Genomic DNA, 24,379 nt, shown 5'->3' with positions numbered 1-24,379 from the left:
TTGTCAGGGAACAAAGTAAGTACAATGCATAATATATTGTATATTCTTGTATATATAATGATTTCTTCATGTGAGGAATTTTCCGATATTTCTGTTTCTTCTACGATTTGCTTTAACCAAGAGATTCACACACGTCTACCTTTAATGTGATTTTCTGGTGGTTGACGATCCAGAAACGCGGTCCAAGCATTTGCACTAATCTCTGAAGGTCCTACCACAACTCTACCATTCACGCGTAGACCCAAAAGCATACTTACATCTTCTAATGTTATGGTACACTCACCCGGTTGGAAAGGGAAAAGTATGCATTTCGGGTCTCCATCGTTCAAGTAGAGCATAGATAAAACTTATATCAATTACGATATCCTTCAATTTTGCCACGTTTGAAAAACCGGAAGTTTCCAAAAAAAAGACGCAAAATAAGTGGGGCATCAACTTACTTATGGTTTCAGGTTCTAAAGGCTCTTTTGGGTTCCACCTGATACATGCATAGAAAATAATAAACAAAATAATATATATATATATATATATATATATATATATATATATATATATATATATATATATATATATATATTTAAAATGAACAAAGAATATGTTATACATGATAAATAAATAAAACCGTAAAAATGTATCACTTACTAATGCTTGAATGTTATCATTTGTTCCAGTATGTTTAGCACCCATAAAAAAAAGGAATTTGAGACATGCTGATAAAAATTTGATGAGTTGCAAGAGATAGAAATGTGAGGTGTGGTAAAAATAAAAGAATGATTGAGTATTTATAGATAGAATTTCATGTACTATTCTAGTTAGGTTTTTTACACAATGATACAATTTCATCTACTATTCTACGAAATTAACATACAACTCTAAAGGGCCTAAGTTAATGAAATTTAAATAATTGTCAAACATTCCACGTATATCTTCATCATTACAAATTCGGATTTCTTCATACAACAACATGCCATTTGCATTGATGCGTGGTTTTCGATAGCGTAGAGCAACAATTTCTCTCTCAAAACCGAAGTTTTCCATTAGTCTGACTGATATTGGATCATAAATAGTATTGCAAGAGTCAATTTTTTCAGATGATATTGGCTTAATAATGTATACTAGACCAATTAGGAGAGCCATGTAGATAGCTTATGCGTTTAGTAATGTTCAGGCCTGGGTTTTATATTGTGTTTGACAAGACTAAACGTTCAGCATATGTCTGACTTCCAATATGGCGGACCCATGTTACTTTTTTAGAATCCAGTTTGGGTCCTCCATCCCATATGGTGCATCCCAACTATTCCTTTTCCAGGTGCATGGGTCCTTCATCCCAGATGGCGCACCCCAAGGAAAATGTTTTCGCGTGCAGGGGTCCTTCATCCCAGATGGTGCACCCCAAGTAAAATATTTTCACGTGCATGGGCCCTCCATCTTAGATGGCGGACGTCTTCTACTTTTTCAGAAGCAAGTTAAGCTCCGATATTTCAGATGGCGCACCACAACTACATGGCTTACACGTATGTTTTTTCACGTTCGTTGTATATAATTGAAACCATAATTTTCAAAATTTATCACACACACAATGGCTCAAAACTATTTTATAGTTCAAGTCCATTATAATGGAAGTATTTTTCCTGATGTCAATGTAGGGGTCATATTTCAAAACACAAACATGCAACAACTCAAAATACACCCCAGATCTAATTACACGCATTTAAAAGAAAGAATAAAAAACAAGCTCCAACAACAAATATCTGATATTTTTTTATCGATGTCCATGTTTTAATGAAGGCAATAACAGTATCACATATACAACAACAAAAAGAGAAGAAGACAATGACGTCAGGTTGATGCTCCAGTGCCACACAACTTATAATTTGTCAAGTATGATTGAATTATACGTGTGTTTACTAGAGCAGAATGAGGGGCCACAAGTAACATATCTGACGCAATCTTCTCAATCTCATCAATATCAAATGAGTCAGGAGACTACGTTAACATTGACACCAAATCCAACAACCACTCAAAAGGAACCATTTTTCCCATATGAGGATGTCGGGGATGATAGTGACTATAAAGAAGTGCAGTATGTAAATACGCAAAATCTTTTTAGTAGGGAAAGTGACAACTCCAACAACGACATCGCAGTGGTGCAACAACATGAAGTGTTGGACCTATACAATCCACCACTACACATGAGAAATCCCACATACTTACATGATGAAGATGCCTTAATATTTGAAACAACAAAGCCACTTCAGGTACAAGGGGTTGCTTGGCATGGAATTTAATAGCAAAGAAGGATGTCTATTAGCCATTCAGAAATTTCACATAAGAAATTATCTTGATTATTCTGTTTATAAGTCTGATTCTAAATGATTCATAATCAAGTGTATTAACAAAGAATGCACCTTCAAATGCAGAGCCTATATGGGGAAGGGGAGTGGTACGTGGGTGATCAATAAGGTTAGTGGTCCGCACACCTGCATGCCTTCCATAATGTCTCAAGATCATAGAAAACTTGACTCTAATATAATATGTGACAATATCAAATCTCTAATCAATAATGATGCTTCTCTAAAAGTGAAACACATCATCTCTCATATTCGGGAGGCATTCAACTACACAATCTCTTACAAAAAGGCATGGATTTCAAAGAATAAGGCTATCTCTTTTATTTATGGAAACTGAGAGACTTCATACAATGACCTGCCGCAATGGTTGTTGGTCATGAAAGCATTTCTATCGGGTACTATAATAGAACTCAAGACCCTTCCTGTATTTTCAAACGAAGGGATACAAATCAGCGGTGCTAGAGTTTTCCACCGTCTCTTTTGGGCTTTCCAACCATGTATCAAGGGTTTTGCGTTCTGCAAACCGGTAGTTCAAGTTGATGGCACATGGTTATATGGAAAATATAGGGGAACTTTGTTAATGTCTGAGACACAGACGGGAATAGGAACATATTTCTAATAGCTTTTGCATTAGTAGAGGGTGAGACTGGTGATAGTTGGAGTTTTTTCTTGAGAAATCTTAGAATGCATGCTACACCACAATCCAACATATGTTTGATATCAGATCGACATAAGTCAATAAAGAGTGCCTATAATAACCCAGATAATGGCTGGTGAAACCCTCCTTCATCACACGTCTATTGCATCAGACATATAGCGCAATATTTTATGAGGGAGATCAGAGACAACGAACTTCGCAAAAAAGTTGTTAACATGGGTATTTTCCTAAACATATTTTTGTTAAGATATCTAACAATAACTTTTATATACTAATTTATTTTTCATTTTCATACACATGGTATGCATTAAACGAGTCAACATACGAATACTACAGGGGAGAGATACATAAAGTTAACATAGAAACGTTACAATGGGTAGACAATATTCCAAGAGAAAATGGACCAGATCATTCGATGGAGGGAAATGATGGGGCCATATGACTACCAACCTCATTGAATCAATGAACTCGGTTTTAAAGGCCACACGCAATCTACCTATTACGGTTTTGGTAAAATCAACATATTATAGATTGGGCATACTGTTTGGGAAAAGAAGATATGATTGGACTAAAATGTTGGGTTTTGGTCGACTGTACACTAATAATTGCATGAAGGGAATTGAGGAAAAGGTAATCAAATCAAATAGTCACACGGTTATGCAATTTGATCGCCAAAGGTTCTGCTTCATGGTCCAAGAAACTATGCATCATAATGACAGTAGACCGACTACCCATTACAACGCCGACCTTAGGAGCCTCACGTGTGAGTGTGAAAGATTCCAAATGTTTCATGTCCCTTGCTCACATATTGTTGTAGCGTGTTCAAGCATAAGACAAGACTATTATGGCATATAGCTAATGTGTTCAAAGTTGTAAATGTCTTTAATGTTACGAGGATAGCTTCCTCGGGATCCCGACTGAAACAACTTGACCGTAATATGAAGGTGACACTCTTTGCCACAATGATAGCATGCGGAGAAAAAAGAAAGGTCGCCCAAACAGTGTCCGGATTAAAACTGAAATGGACAACGTTGAAAAAAAAATGAGGTGTGGTATTTGTCGAGAAATCGGCCATATGCGCAGAAAATGTCCAAACAAGCCTGGACCTTCCACTTAGTTATGTCTGAAGTGTTAGTCTTTTCAATCGTCGTTATATTTCGTGTATTTTCTTTTTCAACAACATTAACAACTTTTATTTAGAGCATAAAATTTCCATCTACAACACATGAAGGGTGACAACATAATAACTACTTCGAATAAAGATAAAACACAACAACTAGTACAACACGTTAAAACAGGTTAACACTACAACGCCTTTTATCATGTTATCCTATTAAACGACAACAGCTAAAACAAATGGATCTTCAATGCCTCAGTCAACTTCTCCACTATGTGCAGAAAACATACAACTAACATGCAGATCATTTTTTACATGATCCCAATAATACATGTATGTACCAACTGGGCTAGCATCCGTAGAGTTATGTGAGGACAATAATATTCAATTTTTCTAACACATCAAATCGGACCACCCAGCTGTCCAAAACTAGCGTTGGTGGAAGACACCAAATGTCTGAATTTCCATTGTGGATTCAAATAAACTCTCATGTGCTTATCTGTTTCAAAAAACACAATACAACACACATACATGATTAAGAAATATGTGGAACAATTATTTAAAAAAATATATATCTTCATCTATCTTAACCACCTCTATTTCTAAAAGACCTAATGGATGGAGAAAATAATATTATAAAATTATTTAGGCAGGAAAAAACTGTACTAAAAAAATTATTTGGACGGAAAAACGATATATTATAAATTTAAGTACGAACAAACAAAAAATATTATATAATAATATATATTAAAATTAAAATATAAACAAATAATATTTATTATATTTAAAAAAATTAGTATTATATTAAATATTAATTTTAATTAATTTATATATTAAAAAATTAATTTTAATTATTTAAAAATAATTCAAAAAATTAAAAACGAAAAAAAGTTAATATTATATTATAATTTCAAATAAAATTAAAATTTATTATATTAAATATTAAATTTTAATTAATTTATATATTAAAAAACTAATTTCAATTATTAAAAATTATATAAACAAATTTATTATATTTTTAAAAAATTGTATTATATTAAATATTAATTTTAATTAATTTATATATTAAAAAACTAATTTTAATTATTTAAAAATAATTCAAAAAATTAAAAACGAAAAAAAGTTAATATTATATTATAATTTAAAATAAAATTAAAATTTATTATATTAAATATTAAATTTTAATTAATTTATATATTAAAAAACTAATTTCAATTATTTAAAAATAATTCAAAAAATTAAAAACAAAAAAAAAAAAAGAATTTCATCTAAGACGGTTAAAATATTTAAAAACACCGTTAAATAATTAAAAAAATGATATTTTGAGTTTTTTTTTTTGAGAAGATGATATTTTCGGACTTTTATTTCAACAAAGTGGCATCTTGGTCAAATCCTCTGTTAATAACACTATTGGCTGCATAATCAATATTTGCTTCATGATTCTAGAGCATTTCATGAGTCATATTCAATTTTCATTTACTTTGTTGTACATTGGAATTTATCTGATGATATAAGTTTTGTGACATTCTTTAAATGATCTTATCAAAATAATATGTGATATTTTTTATAAAAAAAATACTTATTTTTATAAAATTTTCAAGATAGCTTATGAGAATAATCTACAACATATATAAAGAAAAAAAAAATTATTTTAGCTTTAATTATAAAAATAACTTATACAAATTTTTTTATAGGCGTTTATTTTGATAAATATTTGTATAAGTTGTTTATCAAAAGACACACATAATCTTCATCTATAGACATTTCTAATGCAAAAACAATCACTAGGAAATGAAACCCTCAACATTTGGGTTCTGAATTGATCAATGTATGGTGGAAAAACTCAAGCATTTTTTCATACATTGATTGCTTGTTGTTGCACTGATGTGATCTTAGATTTTCTAAGGATGAACTTTCTGGTTTTTGACTTATTGAATCAAAGATGTGAAAATCGAGTCCTCACCCAACACCTACTACATGTTTGATGTAATGCCGATTAGAGCCACTTTCTTTAGGCATACCTACTCTTCCAAGTTTTGAAAATATTTTCCAGAACCATCTGATCGGGTTGTCGTTCGGACACTGGCACCGTCCGTGTCGTCTCGTTGAGAATCGACCGTTCACCATTGCATGAAAAAAAAACAGGTAATTCTTTTTCAGTTTGACAGTATAAGTGCTTTTCTGTTTCATAATTGTGATATTTGATCCCTATGTTAATGATACTTGTAGTTCTTGTGAGGTCTATTCAAATCTTCATTTGTTTTATTATGATTTTGGGTAGAATATCATTTTTGGAGCTACTTACTAACTTTGGCATTTGGCCTAAGAGTGATAACCTTGGCATTGGATTACATATGCTGTTTTCTAAGAACTTGATGCATGCATCATTTGCTAGATATTGGTTTCATGAACAAAATAACTTCCAATTTGAAAGGCTTTTTTGTCTTTACTTTTAAGGATCACAAGACTTGTTTAGCAAACAAATGTACACATAAATTCAAACTCAAAGTCTATAGAAAATTAGGAAGGGCTAAAGAAACACAACCTTTTACAAACACACCTTGAGTGTCTATGTTACTCTCACATAAACATCAATCACATAACTATCAATAGAAAGTATGTAAGTTAATAATTCAACTATGTATGATTTTCATTTTTGAAAACACCATTTTCTTCATCCATCTTTGGCTCAATCTTAGTCTCTAGTTTTTCCTTCTCCTTTTGTGCCTTTGCTATGTCATAAGATGCATGTACACCTACAAACAAGTAATATACCACCAAAATTGCAGTCCAAACACCAAATCTCTTAAATGAAGCCTTATCCAATGTTCCAAGAAGGAAAATATTGATACCAATGGATGCGGACGGCAAAAATGGCACAAGAGGTACACCCCAAATCTTCGGTTTCTTTGCGAGAGGAACAAAAAACCAGATACCGAATGTTCCGACAAACCAAATAGGTACTAATATCGCGTAACCAATCCACCCTTTGGTAGTTTGAGACCAATAAATCGAACATCCAATCGAAGAGGCTAGAATGAGAAATAAGAATCCAAGAAATTTCATGAGATCAGATCTTGAAGTAGCACCTCTAACACAATACCTTCTAACCAAAAGGGCCAATGCCACAAGTGAAAAAAGGAACAAAGTTGAAATTGAAAGTAAATTAGCAAGAACATCAAGGCTAGTGAAAAATGCAACAATAGCAGTTGCAATAAACATAACAATAGTGGCATTAACGGGTGTCTTCGTTTTTTCATTGACTTGTGCAAGCCATGAAGGTAACAAATTTGTTCTTGCAATGTGTGTGAGATACCTTGCTTGACCAACAGCACCAACTAGTAGAACACTAGTCATTCCTTTTAATGCACCAAATGCAACAATGTACTTGGCCCATTTCATTCCAACCGCTTCGAATGCAACCGAGTAAGCAGCATTTTCATCCACATTTGAATATTTTTGCATCAAACAAAGTGTCACACCCATCATGCAATAAATAAATGTTGTAAGTGTCATTGATCCTATTAGACCAATCGGTATATCTTTTCCAGGATTCTTCGTTTCCTCGGCCATTGTGGAAACCGCGTCGAATCCAACATAAGCGAAAAACAAAACAGCCGCGGAACTGAAGATTCCTCTAACACCATAAGGTGTGAAATCATCAAAATTTTCAGCATCGGCTTTTGATAAACCTGCAACTATGATGAACATTAGGACAATGACATGTATTATCGAAGCAATGTAGTTTAAACGCGAGGAACCCTTGGTGCTGAAAACAGCAAAGGAGAAAGTAACTGCTAGAACAAAAACAGCAATAGGGTCAAGCTTATTGTAGTCGTGTGCAAGGGAATGCGCTACGATGACAAATTTGTCTGATCTTTGATTGCAGAGTGTTGCAAAATAGGATGTCCAAGAACGCGAAACTGCAGCGCCACCGATTACATATTCAAGAATAATGTTTCCAGATGCTATGAATGCCACAAACTCACCAAGCTCAACTCTTAAGTAAGCAAAGGAACCACCTATACATAAACACATGAAATCAGTATTTTATCAGTCAAAGGTTTTGTCAACACTTTTCTTAACAAAAAGAAAAAACATACATACCAGCCACAGGGATTTCCACAGCAAATTCAGTGTAACAAAAAACAGACAACATGGCAGAAAGGCCAGAGACAACATAGGATAACACCACAGCAGGTCCCACAGTGTTTCTAACCTCAAGTCCTGTTAGAACAAAAATGCCAGAGCCAATGACACTGCCCACGCCAAACCATATCAGATCCCACCATGTTAGTGTTTTCTTCATTTCATGCTGACTTCGTTTTTTCACATCCACCAACTCGACTTCGTCGCTGGATCGGGCTGTAACTCGATCCAATAGTCGGAGCGGCGTGTTCAAGAGCGCTCTCGCGTAGTTTGGAAAGCTCTCAAATGATTCCAATTTTCTTGGTGTAGGGACAGCTTTTCCTTCTCCTAATCTTGAATTTCCATTAGCTTCTTCCATTCTAGTCTGATAACGAATATGAGTGATTAATAATAGTTCTTAAATCCATACATAACAATATAAGATAAACGTTTTACCTCTTGTTTTCTGAAGCTTTGCACCCCCAAGTGGAAAACTCACAGGCTTCGAGTTCTGAAGTACAGAATGGAGAGAACCTTTCTTTTTGTATCATATATAATTTTCAATGAAAAAGAAAACCATGTATGATTTTTCAAATCCGAAGACTTGTAAGTGTTAATAGTTGAATATTGAAGTCAACTACACAGGAATCAAATCAAATGTGATGTAGATATGGGCAAGGTTTATGGTGGTGGTTCACTTTTAAATTTCTATTGTAACTTACGTAGAAGACTATAAGACGTTGTTTTCATTATTTCAAAAATATGTCGTATCTAATTAATATTTTATCGTTTTCGATATTTCACAATCATCTGTCTTTGAAATTCTGATATAGACAAAAGATAGATTTTGGACACAAATGTATTAGATCATTTCTACTACAAAAAAATAATTTATAATATATTGTTACAGATTAAGGAGTTTAAAGTAGAAAGTGATAAAGAATACAAAAAAATGGTTAAAATTCAATTTAGTGCAAAGTCTACTACATATTTAGTGCAATGTCTCTTACAACTTAAGAAAAGAAATTCATTCTCAATAATATTAGTACAATTAGTTAATTAGTTTTAGATGAACAAATTTTGTTCAATACTTACTTTTAATACTACTCGAGTCTTTCTATTTAAGACTCTTCGTAAATATGAAAACATTTGTTTATGCACAATTTTGTATAGGGAGATGAATTTGAAAAAGTTTCTTATGTCAAATTCCACATTGTGTTTTAGTTGAAAAATTTCTTAGTCTCATAGTGTTTAGGTGAGATATATTTCATTCCTCACTTCATTATAATTTATATAAGGAAATTCCTTGTTTCATTTCAAAACACATCAAATATTTATTATGAGTTTTTCCTTCCTCACTCTCATAACTCTGTGTCTTTCGAATTGCCGAAGCGCCAACTTCTCCCTCTTTCTTTCTACTCGTTGAATTTTCCGAGTATTTTCTTTTATTCTCTTTAGAGAATTATGTTAATTTCTCATCGTTTGAGATGAGAAATTACAAGTATTAATTTTTAAATTCTCTTTGGAGAATTATTTGAATGTCTCTTGGTTTGAGAAATTATTATGACTGGTTGTTATACTAGATATTACGAGTGGTATTTATTCCATATTCGAATGATCTTTGTACCATTAGAGGGTGTATTTCTAGACCGATTATCTATTGCGCATGTAGTAATCGTACAATATAGAACTGAGTTGTTTTATCATGGAGGCGGCGCAGTAGTTCGACTGCTTTGCATAACTTTGGGCAGTGTCGTGAAACGTCTTAAAGAGAGCGACCTAGTACACGACTCAACCCGATAATTTCTTTTGTGGCTAATTTTTTAAAACTGTGAAACAACAATCTTAAGACGTTTTGAACTGCCATGGCTACAGGAGAAACTAACGGTAAAAATATGGATTTATATGGAACCCTTAATAGTATTGAAGCTGAATATGTTGCACATATTAAAACGAACATTTATAGGTCATAAAAGAAATCACCTCATGAAAATAGAATGATTACAAAATCATGTTATGAATGGACTCGTAGATGATCTGTGATTATTACAATAGTTTCGATACTGCAAAATAGGTTTGGGATGCTCTGGAAAAAAAAAGGTGTGACACGAAAAAGCTGGGGCAAAAGAGTATGTAGGTAGTCGTTATCACAAGTATCAGATGGTATAGATGAAAGATCCATGGAGACTCAATGACACGAACTTCAAAAGATTTCTTATGAGATCATCCCAAAAGGTATGTGTTTAGATGAACCATTTTAAATTTCCTTTAATATTGACAAACTGCCCCATAGTTTGAAAAATTTTCAAATGATACTTTGCTGCAAAAAAAAAAGAATTTTTAATTGAGAGTCTGATTATTCGTCTGAAGAAGAATCTTAGAAACATGATCAAAGAGAAAAAGTCTCTGTTGTTTCAAACAACAAAAAGAAATTCGGTGTAGTTCTTAAGCCATTTGGCAAATAATTAAAGAATCAGAAATGCAATGTTGTGAATCGAATTAAGAATAAGAACCCTTTAATGACCCTAATTACTCCAATTGAATGGCAATAACCACCACCATAACAATATGACAATGATGTTTTTTTCTTATTTTAATTGTAGCAAACTAGGTCATATGATTAAAAAATGTAAGATCAAGCTTGAACCCCGTGTTGCCCCTAATGCACATGTTAACCTAACTGATGAGCAATTTATTGCTTTGATCACTGAAATCAACGTGAATGGTGATTCTGATGGTTGGTGGTTAGACATTGGCTCCTCTCGTCATGTCTGTTATGATCGTACAATGTTTAAAACATAAATGAATAAGAAAGTGTTTTGGGAGTTGCCCACACCATTAATGTTGTCGGTATTGGAGAAGTGGAACAGAGCCCACCTCTGAAAAAACTGTAATCTTGAAGGATGTCATGTATACTTTAGAGATTATAAATAATCTTGTTTCTGGTTTTCTTCTGAATAAGGCATGGTTTAGTCAGTCTATTGGGGTAGATTTGTACACAATCACTAAAAATATTTTTTTTGTGAAACTGCTATATTATTTTAGTTTATTTAATGAATTTTATAAACAACATTGAATTATACATGAAATGACTGCACCATATTCTCCTGAAATGAATGGTAAAGCAGGTAGAAAGAATAAAACTCGTATTGAATTAGTTGTTGCTATTACGCTGAATTCTGGTGTTGCATCTCACGGGTGGGGGAAATTTTGTTTATTGTTTGATATGTTCTTAATAGAGTTTCCAAGTCAAAAAATAAGATCTTTCCTTATGAGATATTAAAGAAAGGACAACCAACCTTGTCTTATTTACGAACTTGGGACTGCCTGAATTATGTCAGAATTTTGGATCCGAAGCGAGTCAAACTCGTTAATAGAGCCTATAAATTTATTCATTGGGTATGCATCAAACAATAAAGCATATAGGTGTTATGACCTAAATGCTAAAGTGATCATAGAATTGAATGATGTTGAATTCTATGAAGACAATTTTCCTTTCAAATTGAGAAATAGTGGGGACACCGAATCAAATTACATTCATGTGATAAGAAGCACTGAAAATAACAACGAAGTAGAAATAGAACTTCGATGAAGTAAAAAAGTCAGAGTTGCTAAAGACTATGGGCCCGATTATGAGGCTTATAATATAGAAGAAGATCCAATAAATCTTCATGAATCTTTGTCATCTCTGGATGAAGATTTGTGGCAAGAAGTTATTAATGATAAGATAAATTCTTCTGAATCTAACATGACCTTGCACTTAGTAGACTTGTCTCATATTTGTAAGAGAATTGCTTGTAAATGTGTTTTGAAAAAGAAACTAAAACCTAATGGAACAATTGATAAGTACAAGGTTCACCTTGTAGCCAAATGTTTTTGACAAGGAGAAAATATAAATTTCTTCGATACTTTTTCTCCAAACACTTGAATTACATCCATTAGGGTACTCATTTCAATGGATGTTATTTATAACTTAATAGTACACCAAATGGATGTTAGGACAACCTTTTTTAAACAGTGACTTAGAAGAAATCTATACGGACCAACTGGAAGGGTTTGTAATTCATGGGCAAGAAAACAAGGTCGGTAAGTTAGATAAGTCTCTGTATGGTCTAAAACAATGTCTAACGCAATGACATGAGAAGTTTGATAACTTAATGATATCCAATGGGTACAAAGTGAATGAAAGTGACAAATGTGTTTATTACAAATCTGAGAATCACATTTGCACTATCATATGTCTCTATGAAGACGATCTACTCATATTTGAATCAAACATTCTGGATGTTAATGATGTGAAATCATTATTGTGCAACAACTTTGAAATGAAAGACCTCGGAGAAGCGAGCGTGAATCTTGGTATCAAGATCACGAGATCCAAACAAAGACTTTCTTTAGATCAATCACTCTATATGGAGAAGATCTTAAAGAAATCTAGTTACTTTGACTGTAAATTTGCGTGTACGCCATACAATCCAAGTGTGAAACTGTTTAAGAGCACAAGTGAAAGTGTCAGACAAATAAAATATGCGAGCATCATTGGCAGTCTTAGGTATGCGTATGATTGTACTAGACCCGACATTGCATATGTCGTAGGATTGTTGTGCAGGTTTACTAGTAGACCGAGTAATGAGCATTGTCAAGTTATTTAGAGAGTCACATGGTATCTTAAAAGACTGTGAATCTTGGTTTGCATTATCATAGATTTCCTTTTGTACTTGAATGATACAGTGATGCATATTGGAATATCTTATCAGATGATTCCAAAGCAACTAGTGGATATATACTCAATATAGTTAGAGGAGTTGTATCTTGGAAATCAAAGAAACAGGCTATCCTGGCTCAGTCCATGGTGGAGTGTGAGATGATAGCATTAGTAAATGCTAATGGAGAAGCAAGTTGGTTAAGATGCTTGCTAGATGAGATCTCTTTGTTGGAAAAACATATGCCAATTGTGTTGATCCACTATGATAGTACCGTGACTATTGCAAAAAAACATTGAGAGTTGTAACACCCCGATAAAATAAGGCTAATTATTTTAATTGAATTAATATAATATTTATTAATTTAATTAATTAATTGGAAATATTATTGGATTATTATTATTATTATTTTGGAAAATATATAAGTTGGGATAAGAGAAAAAAGTTTCTCATTTTGGAACAGAAGGGTTTTACGTGGAAGTTGAGAAGCTGCAGAGAAGGGAGAAGCTGTAGAGCAAAGGCTGAAGAACGGAAAGCGGAAGCGTTGAGTTGCCGAATTATCTCAGATACAGCGGAGTAGCTATTGTTGAGGTTTGAAGAATAAGTGTAGAGTTATTCCACGGAGTCGAGTCAAATGCTCTGGTCATGTGACACCGGGGTTATGGGATTCGATAGATAATTACATTTTATTTATGTTGTTTATGATGAATAATTGTTGAGATGTTTTGTGGAGATCATGTTGACACATTATTATAATAATTATGTTGTTGTCCGCTGCGAAGTTTTAAATCAAATAAATAATATATGTTATGTTGTGATGCGAGAAATAACATGTTGTATGAAATGTAAACTCTTCTACATGTTGTACTCTGATAATATATAAATATGTCGTTTGGGTAGAAGGGTGTTACATTAGTGGTATCAGAGCATGGTCAGTCCAGTCGAGTCATAAGGTGAGGTTTTCCCTGTTGGTCGATTAGTGTAAATGACACTGTCGATATTTAACGGTTGTGGTTGTGTTGTGCAGAGTATGGCTGGAGAAAATGACCGTGCGATTGCTGAGGCTTTGGCTGCTATGGCGCAGGCTATGCAGGCGCAGCAGAATCCGCCGGTCGACGAGTTTAAGAATTTGGGAAGGTTCCTGAAGAATAACCCTCCTACATTCAAAGGGCGCTATGATCCAGATGGTGCTCAGATTTGGCTGAAGGAGATTGAGAAGATTTTCCGGGTGATGACGTGTACTGAAGCACAGAAGGTGCAGTTTGGTACGCATATGTTATCTGAAGAGGCTGAAAACTGGTGGGATAACACTCGACAGAGAATTGAAATACCAGGTACTGAGATGACTTGGGAAAGGTTCAAGACGGTCTTTCTGGAGAAATATTTTCCTGCTGATGTGCGGTGTAAGAAGGAGATGGAATTTCTAGAACTGAAGCAGGGTAACATGTCTGTTGCTGACTACGCTTCGAAGTTTGAAGAGCTGGTGCAGTATTGTCCTCACTATAATAATGCTGATGCTGAGGGATCCAAGTGTGTCAAGTTTGAGAACGGGTTGCGTCCCGAGATCAAACAAGGCATTGGTTACCAGGAGATTCGTAGGTTTCCTACATTGGTTAATAAGTGCAGGATATTTGAGGAAGATAGCAAGGCTAGGACTGCTCATTACAAAAGTCTTAGTGAGAAGAAGAATAAGGATCGTGGTAGTCCTTATGCATCTCCGAATGGTAAAGGTAAGCAGAAAGTGGTAGATGAGAAGAAGCCAAGTGGGGGAGGATCTTCCATAGCTGGTAAATGTTTCAAGTGTGGCGAGCCAGGCCACCGTGCTGATAGCTGTACCAAGAAAGTGCTGAGATGTTTCCGATGCGGTCAGACTGGTCATAGAGTTACGGAATGTAAGGATGCTGGTCCGACATGTTTTAATTGTGGCGAGAAAGGTCATATCAGTTCGCAGTGCTCGAAACCGAAGAAGGCGGCTACTGCAGCTCATACTACTGGTAGGGTGTTTGCTCTGAGTGGGACTGAAGCTCCTAAAGAAGATAATCTGATTAAAGGTACTTGCTTGATTAATAACGTTGAATTGCTTGCTATTGTTGACACTGGTGCTACTCATTCGTTTATTTCATATGAGTGTGCAACCAGGATTGGTGTGATTATGTCGTCCCTAGGCGGAAGTATGGTGATAGATACTCCTGCTAATGTAACACCCTTCTACCCAAACGACATAATTAAATAGATTATCAGAGTACAACATGTAGAAGAGTTTACATTTCTTACAACATAACACTTATCGCATCACAACATAAAAATTATTATTTAATTTATTAAAACTTCGCAGAACCATTAGCAGGAGTATCTATCACCATACTTCCGCCTAGGGACGACATAATCACACCAATCCTAGTTGCACACTCATATGAAATAAACGAATGAGTAGCACCAGTGTCAACAATAGCAAGCAATTCAACGTTATTAATCAAGCAAGTACCTTTAATCAGATTATCTTCTTTAGGAGCTTCAGTCCCACTCAGAGCAAACACCCTACCAGTAGTATGAGCTGCAGTAGCCGCCTTCTTCGGTTTCGAGCACTGCGAACTGATATGACCTTTCTCGCCACAATTAAAACATGTCGGACCAGCATCCTTACATTCCGTAACTCTATGACCAGTCTGACCGCATCGGAAACATCTCAGCACTTTCTTGGTACAGCTATCAGCACGGTGGCCTGGCTCGCCACACTTGAAACATTTACCAGCTATGGAAGATCCTCCCCCACTTGGCTTCTTCTCATCTACCACTTTCTGCTTACCTTTACCATTCGGAGATGCATAAGGACTACCACGATCCTTATTCTTCTTCTCACTAAGACTTTTGTAATGAGCAGTCCTAGCCTTGCTATCTTCCTCAAATATCCTGCACTTATTAACCAATGTAGGAAACCTACGAATCTCCTGGTAACCAATGCCTTGTTTGATCTCGGGACGCAACCCGTTCTCAAACTTGACACACTTGGATCCCTCAGCATCAGCATTATTATAGTGAGGACAATACTGCACCAGCTCTTCAAACTTCGAAGCGTAGTCAGCAACAGACATGTTACCCTGCTTCAGTTCTAGAAATTCCATCTCCTTCTTACACCGCACATCAGCAGGAAAATATTTCTCCAGAAAGACCGTCTTGAACCTTTCCCAAGTCATCTCAGTACCTGGTATTTCAATTCTCTGTCGAGTGTTATCCCACCAGTTTTCAGCCTCTTCAGATAACATATGCGTACCAAACTGCACCTTCTGTGCTTCAGTACACGTCATCACCCGGAAATCTTCTCAATCTCCTTCAGCCAAATCTGAGCACCATCTGGATCATAGCGCCCTTTGAATGTAGGAGGGTTATTCTTCAGGAACCTTCCCAAATTCTTAAACTCGTCGACCGGCGGATTCTGCTGCGCCTGCATAGCCTGCGCCATAGCAGCCAAAGCCTCAGCAATCGCACGGTCATTTTCTCCAGCCATACTCTGCACAACACAACCACAACCGTTAAATATCGACAGTGTCATTTACACTAATCGACCAACAGGGAAAACCTCACCTTATGACTCGACTGGACTGACCATGCTCTGATACCACTAATGTAACACCCTTCTACCCAAACGACATATTTATATATATTATCAGAGTACAACATGTAGAAGAGTTTACATTTCATACAACATGTTATTTCTCGCATCACAACATAACATATATTATTTATTTGATTTAAAACTTCGCAGCGGACAACAACATAATTATTATAATAATGTGTCAACATGATCTCCACAAAACATCTCAACAATTATTCATCATAAACAACATAAATAAAATGTAATTATCTATCGAATCCCATAACCCCGGTGTCACATGACCAGAGCATTTGACTCGACTCCGTGGAATAACTCTACACTTATTCTTCAAACCTCAACAATAGCTACTCCGCTGTATCTGAGATAATTCGGCAACTCAACGCTTCCGCTTTCCGTTCTTCAGCCTTTGCTCTACAGCTTCTCCCTTCTCTGCAGCTTCTCAACTTCCACGTAAAACCCTTCTGTTCCAAAATGAGAAACTTTTTCTCTTATCCCAACTTATATATTTTCCAAAATAATAATAATAATAATCCAATAATATTTCCAATTAATTAATTAAATTAATAAATATTATATTAATTCAATTAAAATAATTAGCCTTATTTTATCGGGGTGTTACAAGAATCATTATTATAATGGTAAAAGACATCAAATAAGAAGGAATCACAACACCGTCAGATATTGTATCTCTAAAAAAGTTGTAAGAGTGGATCATGTATGCACTGATGTAAATTTAGCAGATCCTTTGACGAAAGGATTAGCTAGAGAGAAAGTCCATAATACATCAAAGAATATGGGACTAATGCCTATAGAGAAATGAGTTGCTCATGATGGTAACCCGATCTAAATGACTGGAGATCCCAAGAAATAGGTTCAATGGGTAATAACAAGTTGTGAGTAATATGAGATGATCATGCTAGAGTAAATAAGAGAAGCATGAATCCTGAAGCGATAAGAGGATGAAATTATATAAACTCTTAATGAGATATATACTTTGTATGAGGGAGTACCTAGACTACAGGAGTACTCTTGATAGAGTCACCTATGTGATTGTGGGACTTAGGTCGGTTCTTATGAAATTTCGAGGCAGAATTCCTAAAGCCTTCACTAAACTGGGATACACGTGCAGAGCCATTAAAGCACGGGCTATTAGAATACACCTTAAGAAAAGGTTGTGTGTGAGTTTGATGTATGAGATATAGTTCAAGACAATTGTGTCACTCTTGTTGAATTGGAAGCCTACTTGCTACGCAAAGGTTCCAGTTGTAAACACCTTTGTTTATGCACAATCTTGAAAATGTTTGACGACACTTCTGAAAGACTTTTTTAAATTCAAGTGGGGTATTGTTGGAACATTATGTCAATATTTAAATATATGGAGATGAATTTGAAAAAGTTCCTTATGTCAAGTCCCATATTGTGTGTTACTTGAAAATTTTCCTTAGTCTCACATTGCTTAGTTGAGATATATTCCATTCCTCACTTCATTATATAAGGAAATTCCTTGTTTCATTTCAAAACACACCAAAAACTTATTTTGAGTTTTTCCTTCCTCACTCTCATAACTTTGTGTCTTTCGAATTGTCGAAGCGCCAATTTCTCCCCCTTTCTTTCTACTTGTTGAATTTTCCGAGTATTTTCTTTTATTCTCTTTAGAGAATTATGTTAATTTTTCCTCGTTTGAGTTGAGACATTACAAGTATTAATTTTTGAATTCTCTTTGGAGAATTATTTGAATGTCTCTTGGTTTGAGAAATTATTATGACTGGTTATTATACTAGATACTACAAGTGATATTTATACCATATTCGAATGGGCTTTGTATCATTATAGGGTGTATTTCTATACCGATTATCTATCGTGAAGTAGTAATCGTACAATATAGAACTGAACTATTTTATCCTGGAGGCGGCACGGTAGTTTGACTGCTTTGCATAACTTTGGGCAGTGCCGCGAAACGTCTTAAAGAGAGCGATCTAGTATGTGACTCGACCCGGTAATTTTTTGTGTGGCTAATTTTCAAAACCGTGAAACAACACTAAATGTATTTATAAAAAAAATGATGATACAATGTTTATGGAGTTAAAGATAATTAAATGATTTTTGTTTTGTGAAAATTGCATATGATTTGTTTGGAATAAAATGAAATTATTATGATCGGATGTAATTGAGTATGGTGGTTTAAGTCCATTCCATTGTGTTTAAAGAAAAGAGTCGGGAATATGAAATGAGGAGTGAGTTTTGTATTCTACGTCTTGTGCATATTTCTTGTTGCTTAATGGTTTGATTTTTTTACCCTTCGATTTATTTATTTTATTTAAATATATTATTATTTGAGGTCAAATTTTACATTTTGAACGCCAAGAATTAAGAATAGATTGTTAAATCTTTTCTAACTCGACTAGGTTGTCGGATATAGATAACCCAATATTCTTCCTCGAAAGATGATGTGTGCTTTAGGCACAAGTAAGTGAAACTGTTGCATTAGTTGTGATAAGTGGTGTTGTTCCGAAGAGGGCGTGAATCAAATGTATTGAAGACTAATGGAAAACTCAGCGGACTCAGAGTGCAAGCTGTAGTAAATATTATGTAGTAAATATTATCTATGTTGATCTCCCATAAACAAACATAATTATCAACAATATATATATATATATATATATATATATATATATATATTATATATATATATATATATATATATATAATATATATAATATGAATTAAAATTCCTATAGTATTAGTACAATTAGTCTTAGATGAATAAATCTTATTAAATGCCTACTTTTTAATACTATCTGTGTCTTTCTATTTATGATTCCCTTTAAATATGAGAACCATTTCTCACTTTCTCTCAATCACTACCCTAGTAATATATGTTTTCAATATATTAAAGATATTAATTTACAACTCAACTAACAATCAACCTCAATGCTTTGAATATTCAGGTTAGGCTTCTTTAGAGGTTTATAATAAACAACAAGAATACAAAGACTCAAATAACAAAATCCTAGCACACTAGATCTTCAATACTTGTGTGTCTTCTTTGTTATAAATAAGTCTTCTTATATAGAAAACCTTTGTTGGGCCTGAGCATTTGATTTGATGCAGATTTGATTTTTTTATTCATTAATGTCCACCAAGAGATTTGATTTGATGTTAAATCTTCATTTAATTTAATTTAATATTACTAAATCTTTTAATCCAATCTCCTTTAAAACATATTTCTAAAATATACAAAACATAAATGATAAATCTTCTTAGGGACATTAATGAATAAGCAAATCAATTTTCTTCTCAAAGGGATAAACTTCTTAGTTGGAACTTTTGTTTTTGTTCTCATGGAGTTGTAGTCAAATCTTATTCCCTTCATATCATTAGATATCTTTCCAATTTCCAAGATTTCATCAAGAGCCTTAGAACCACTGTTCAACATACATACAGACTTGATCATATTATCAAGCTTGAACTTTAACAAGGTGACTTCCTCTTCTAGACCTGCAATGGTTGATGCAAGTTTCTCCTTTTTTAGAAGGAAATCACTTACAGTTTCCTTTTGTTTCTCTTCTACCATGCAAGCTTCCTTCCACTGATTGTACAAAAGTATGTATGTTTTAGCTAACTCTTAATCAGTGATTTCTTCACCTCTAGACACACTACCAGATTCATATTTTCCAGTTAAAGCAGTCACCTTGGTAGTTGTTTCTTCTTCACTCTCATCATTAGAACCAGACCAAATGGATGATATTCCCCTTTTCTATTTCTTTAAAATTGTAGGACATTCAACTTTAATGTGACCAAAACCTTCAAATTCATGACATTGTATTCCTTTGTCTTTGTTGGGTTTGTTTTCATCTTTGCTCTTGTGTTAGGGACCAATGTTCTTGAAGTTGTCTGACACTTTGTCTTCAACATTTGTCTTTCATCTTCTGTTCAATCTCTTCAAAGCTTTGTTAAACTTTCTACCTACAAAATCTATAGCATCTGAGAGACTTTCTTTAGTATCTTTCTCACACTGATCTTCATCCTCTTCAGTGTTGGATACAAAGGCAATACTCTTATTTTTCTTTTCAGTTCAATCATTTATTATCATCTCAAAGATTTGCAAAGATCTAATGAGTTCATCCACTTTGATGGTGATAATATCTTGAGCTTATTAAATAGTTGTAACATTCATATCAAACATTTTAGGTAGGGATCTTAATATCTTTTTGGCCAGTTTTTCTTCAGACGTCTTCTCTTCTAATGCAAAAGAAGTGTTGGCAATGTGACACGGCCTAATGTTGAGTCAAATAAGGATTCATTTTCCTTCATTCTCAGATTTTCAAACTTTATTATAAGGAGTTGCAACTTTGACATACGAACTTTGGGTGTGCCTTCAATTGCAATTTTGAGAATATCTCATGTCTCTTTGGCTTCACTACATGTGTTGATTAATCTAAATATATTCTTGTTCACACTATTGAAAATATCATTTAGAGCTTTGGAGTTTCCAAGAGTTTCATCATCTTCAGCATTAGACCACTTAGCTTTTGGCCTTAAGATTGATGTTTCATCTTGAGAGGTAATCACAAGGTGTTTCTAACATTTTATTATACTCTTCCATGTTTTGTTATCCATTGATTTAAGAGAAACAATTATTTTAGCTTTTCAATAATCGTAGTTAGTACCATCCAAGACAGGTGGTCTATTGACTGACTTTCCTTCCTTAGTATTGTTCATTTCATTCAAGAGTGGTCTATTGACTGACTTTCCTTCCTTAGTATTGTTCATTTCATTCAAGAGAGACAATTCAAGGTGACAGTGTGAAATAGAGTTGTAGCAATTCTTTTTGAAAAAGAATGTCTTGTTACCATCATAGTTTTGAAAGAATTGAGTATAGCTTTACTATTCTATTCTCTTTGACTTTTACTTCAGTTTATTGTCAATTTTGAGTTCACATAAAAATAAAATTATGCACACATTTATCCACAACAAGTGATCATGTATTGAGGAAAGGTAGTCCATTGGATTAATATATAGATCCTTGCAAACATATGGAATGTTTCATATAGAAATCCAAGAATTCTAAAATATATAAGCTCTAAGAACCACATTTACAAGCAAACACACATTTATTGTCTAAGTTACTCTCTCATAAACACACATAACTATCAACAACATATATATGAATTAAAATTTCTCCTATGTATGATTTTCATTTTTGGTATTGGATCCTGTCACCAATGAAACACCATTTTCTTCATCCATCTTAGACTCAATCTTAGTATCTAGTTTTTCCTTCTCCTTTTGTGCCTTTGCTATGTCATAAGATGCATGTACACCTACAAACAAGTAATATACGACCAAAATTGCAGTCCAAACACCAAACCTCTTAAATGAAGCCTTATCTAATGTTCCAAGAAGGAAAACATTGATCCCAATGGAGGCCGATGGTAAAAATGGCACAAGCGGTACACCCCAAATCTTCGGTCTCTTGGCGAGAGGAACAAAAAACCAGATACCGAATGTCCCGACAAACCAAATAGGTACTAATATCACGAAACCAATCCACCCTTTGATAGTTTGAGACCAATAAACCGAACATCCAACCGAAGAGGCTAGAATGAGAAATAAGAATCCAAGAAATTTCATGAGATCAAATCTTGAAGTGACACCTCTAACACAATACCTTCTAACCAAAAGGGCCAATGCCACAAGTGAAAAAAGGAACAAAGTTGAAATTGAAAGTAAAGTAGCAAGAACATCAAGGCTAGTGAAAAATGCAACAATAGCAGTTGCAATAAACATAACAATAGTGGCATTAACGGGTGTCTTCGTTTTTTCATTCACTTGTGCAAGCCATGAAGGTAACAAACTTGTTCTTGCAATGTGTGTGAGATACCTTGCTTGACCAACAGCACCAACTAGTAGAACACTAGTCATTCCTTTTAATGCACCAAATGCAACAATGTACTTGGCCCATTTCATTCCAACCGCTTCGAATGCAACCGAATAAGCAGCATTTTCATCCACATTTGAATATTTTTGCATCAAACAAAGTGTCACACCCATCATGCAGTAAATAAATGTTGTAAGTGTCATTGATCCTATTAGACCAATCGGTATATCTTTTCCAGGATTCTTCGTTTCCTCGGCCATTGTGGAAACCGCGTCGAATCCAACATAAGCGAAAAACAAAACAGCCGCGGAACTGAAGATTCCTCTAACACCATAAGGTGTGAAATCATCAAAATTTTCAGCATCGGCTTTTGATAAACCTGCAACTATGATGAACATTAGGACAATGACATGTATTATCGAAGCAATGTAGTTTAAACGCGAGGAACCCTTGGTGCTGAAAACAGCAAAGGAGAAAGTAACTGCTAGAACAAAAACAGCAATAGGGTCAAGCTTATTGTAGTCGTGTGCAAGGGAATGCGCTACGATGACAAATTTGTCTGATCTTTGATTGCAGAGTGTTGCAAAATAGGATGTCCAAGAACGCGAAACTGCAGCGCCACCGATTACATATTCAAGAATAATGTTTCCAGATGCTATGAATGCCACAAACTCACCAAGCTCAACTCTTAAGTAAGCAAAGGAACCACCTATACATAAACACATGAAATCAGTATTTTATCAGTCAAAGGTTTTGTCAACACTTTTCTTAACAAAAAGAAAAAACATACATACCAGCCACAGGGATTTCCACAGCAAATTCAGTGTAACAAAAAACAGACAACATGGCAGAAAGGCCAGAGACAACATAGGATAACACCACAGCAGGTCCCACAGTGTTTCTAACCTCAAGTCCTGTTAGAACAAAAATGCCAGAGCCAATGACACTGCCCACGCCAAACCATATCAGATCCCACCATGTTAGTGTTTTCTTCATTTCATGCTGACTTCGTTTTTTCACATCCACCAACTCGACTTCGTCGCTGGATCGGGCTGTAACTCGATCCAATAGTCGGAGCGGCGTGTTCAAGAGCGCTCTCGCGTAGTTTGGAAAGCTCTCAAATGATTCCAATTTTCTTGGTGTAGGGACAGCTTTTCCTTCTCCTAATCTTGAATTTCCATTAGCTTCTTCCATTCTAGTCTGATAACGAATATGAGTGATTAATAATAGTTCTTAAATCCATACATAACAATATAAGATAAACGTTTTACCTCTTGTTTTCTGAAGCTTTGCACCCCCAAGTGGAAAACTCACAGGCTTCGAGTTCTGAAGTACAGAATGGAGAGAACCTTTCTTTTTGTATCATATATAATTTTCAATGAAAAAGAAAACCATGTATGATTTTTCAAATCCGAAGACTTGTAAGTGTTAATAGTTGAATATTGAAGTCAACTACACAGGAATCAAATCAAATGTGATGTAGATATGGGCAAGGTTTATGGTGGTGGTTCACTTTTAAATTTCTATTGTAACTTACGTAGAAGACTATAAGACGTTGTTTTCATTATTTCAAAAATATGTCGTATCTAATTAATATTTTATCGTTTTCGATATTTCACAATCATCTGTCTTTGAAATTCTGATATAGACAAAAGATAGATTTTGGACACAAATGTATTAGATCATTTCTACTACAAAAAAATAATTTATAATATATTGTTACAGATTAAGGAGTTTAAAGTAGAAAGTGATAAAGAATACAAAAAAATGGTTAAAATTCAATTTAGTGCAAAGTCTACTACATATTTAGTGCAATGTCTCTTACAACTTAAGAAAAGAAATTCATTCTCAATAATATTAGTACAATTAGTTAATTAGTTTTAGATGAACAAATTTTGTTCAATACTTACTTTTAATACTACTCGAGT

General features: G+C 34.4%; 2 protein-coding genes across 3 annotated transcripts; both read right to left on the bottom strand.

Annotated features, from left to right (window-relative positions):
• Positions 1-6,546: 6,546 nt before the first annotated feature.
• Positions 6,547-23,932, bottom strand: LOC127097562 (cationic amino acid transporter 1). Of its 2 annotated transcripts, none has more exons than XM_051036055.1 (3): positions 23,723-23,932; positions 8,234-8,639; positions 6,547-8,148 (listed from the first exon to the last, which is right to left on the bottom strand). In XM_051036055.1, exons 2-3 carry the CDS (start codon positions 8,631-8,633, stop codon positions 6,764-6,766), a joined length of 1,785 nt encoding a protein of 594 aa, XP_050892012.1. In that variant the 5' UTR covers positions 8,634-8,639; positions 23,723-23,932; the 3' UTR covers positions 6,547-6,763. The 2 variants fall into 2 exon arrangements, with proteins under 2 accessions (XP_050892012.1, XP_050892011.1); XM_051036054.1 differs by lacking the exon at positions 23,723-23,932 and adding an exon at positions 8,711-8,939.
• Positions 21,488-23,932, bottom strand: LOC127097560 (cationic amino acid transporter 1). Its single transcript, XM_051036051.1, has 3 exons — positions 23,723-23,932; positions 23,246-23,651; positions 21,488-23,160 (listed from the first exon to the last, which is right to left on the bottom strand). Exons 2-3 carry the CDS (start codon positions 23,643-23,645, stop codon positions 21,755-21,757), a joined length of 1,806 nt encoding a protein of 601 aa, XP_050892008.1. The 5' UTR covers positions 23,646-23,651; positions 23,723-23,932; the 3' UTR covers positions 21,488-21,754.
• Positions 23,933-24,379: the final 447 nt, after the last annotated feature.

Source organism: Lathyrus oleraceus, chromosome 6, assembly GCF_024323335.1.
Source record: "Lathyrus oleraceus cultivar Zhongwan6 chromosome 6, CAAS_Psat_ZW6_1.0, whole genome shotgun sequence".
Lineage (NCBI taxonomy): Eukaryota > Viridiplantae > Streptophyta > Magnoliopsida > Fabales > Fabaceae > Lathyrus > Lathyrus oleraceus.
Note: the sequence above shows the minus strand (reverse complement) of the source record. Positions and strands in the feature narration are given on the sequence as shown.

Excerpts from the sequence above, each read along its gene's own strand:
- LOC127097562 (XM_051036055.1), bottom strand. The coding sequence starts at position 8,633 with ATGGAAGAAGCTAATGGAAATTCAAGATTAGGAGAAGGAAAAGCTGTC. Across the intron at positions 8,149-8,233 it reads TGTGGAAATCCCTGTGGCTG|GTGGTTCCTTTGCTTACTTA; the intron begins GTATGTATGTTT and ends GTTTATGTATAG.
- LOC127097560 (XM_051036051.1), bottom strand. The coding sequence starts at position 23,645 with ATGGAAGAAGCTAATGGAAATTCAAGATTAGGAGAAGGAAAAGCTGTC. Across the intron at positions 23,161-23,245 it reads TGTGGAAATCCCTGTGGCTG|GTGGTTCCTTTGCTTACTTA; the intron begins GTATGTATGTTT and ends GTTTATGTATAG.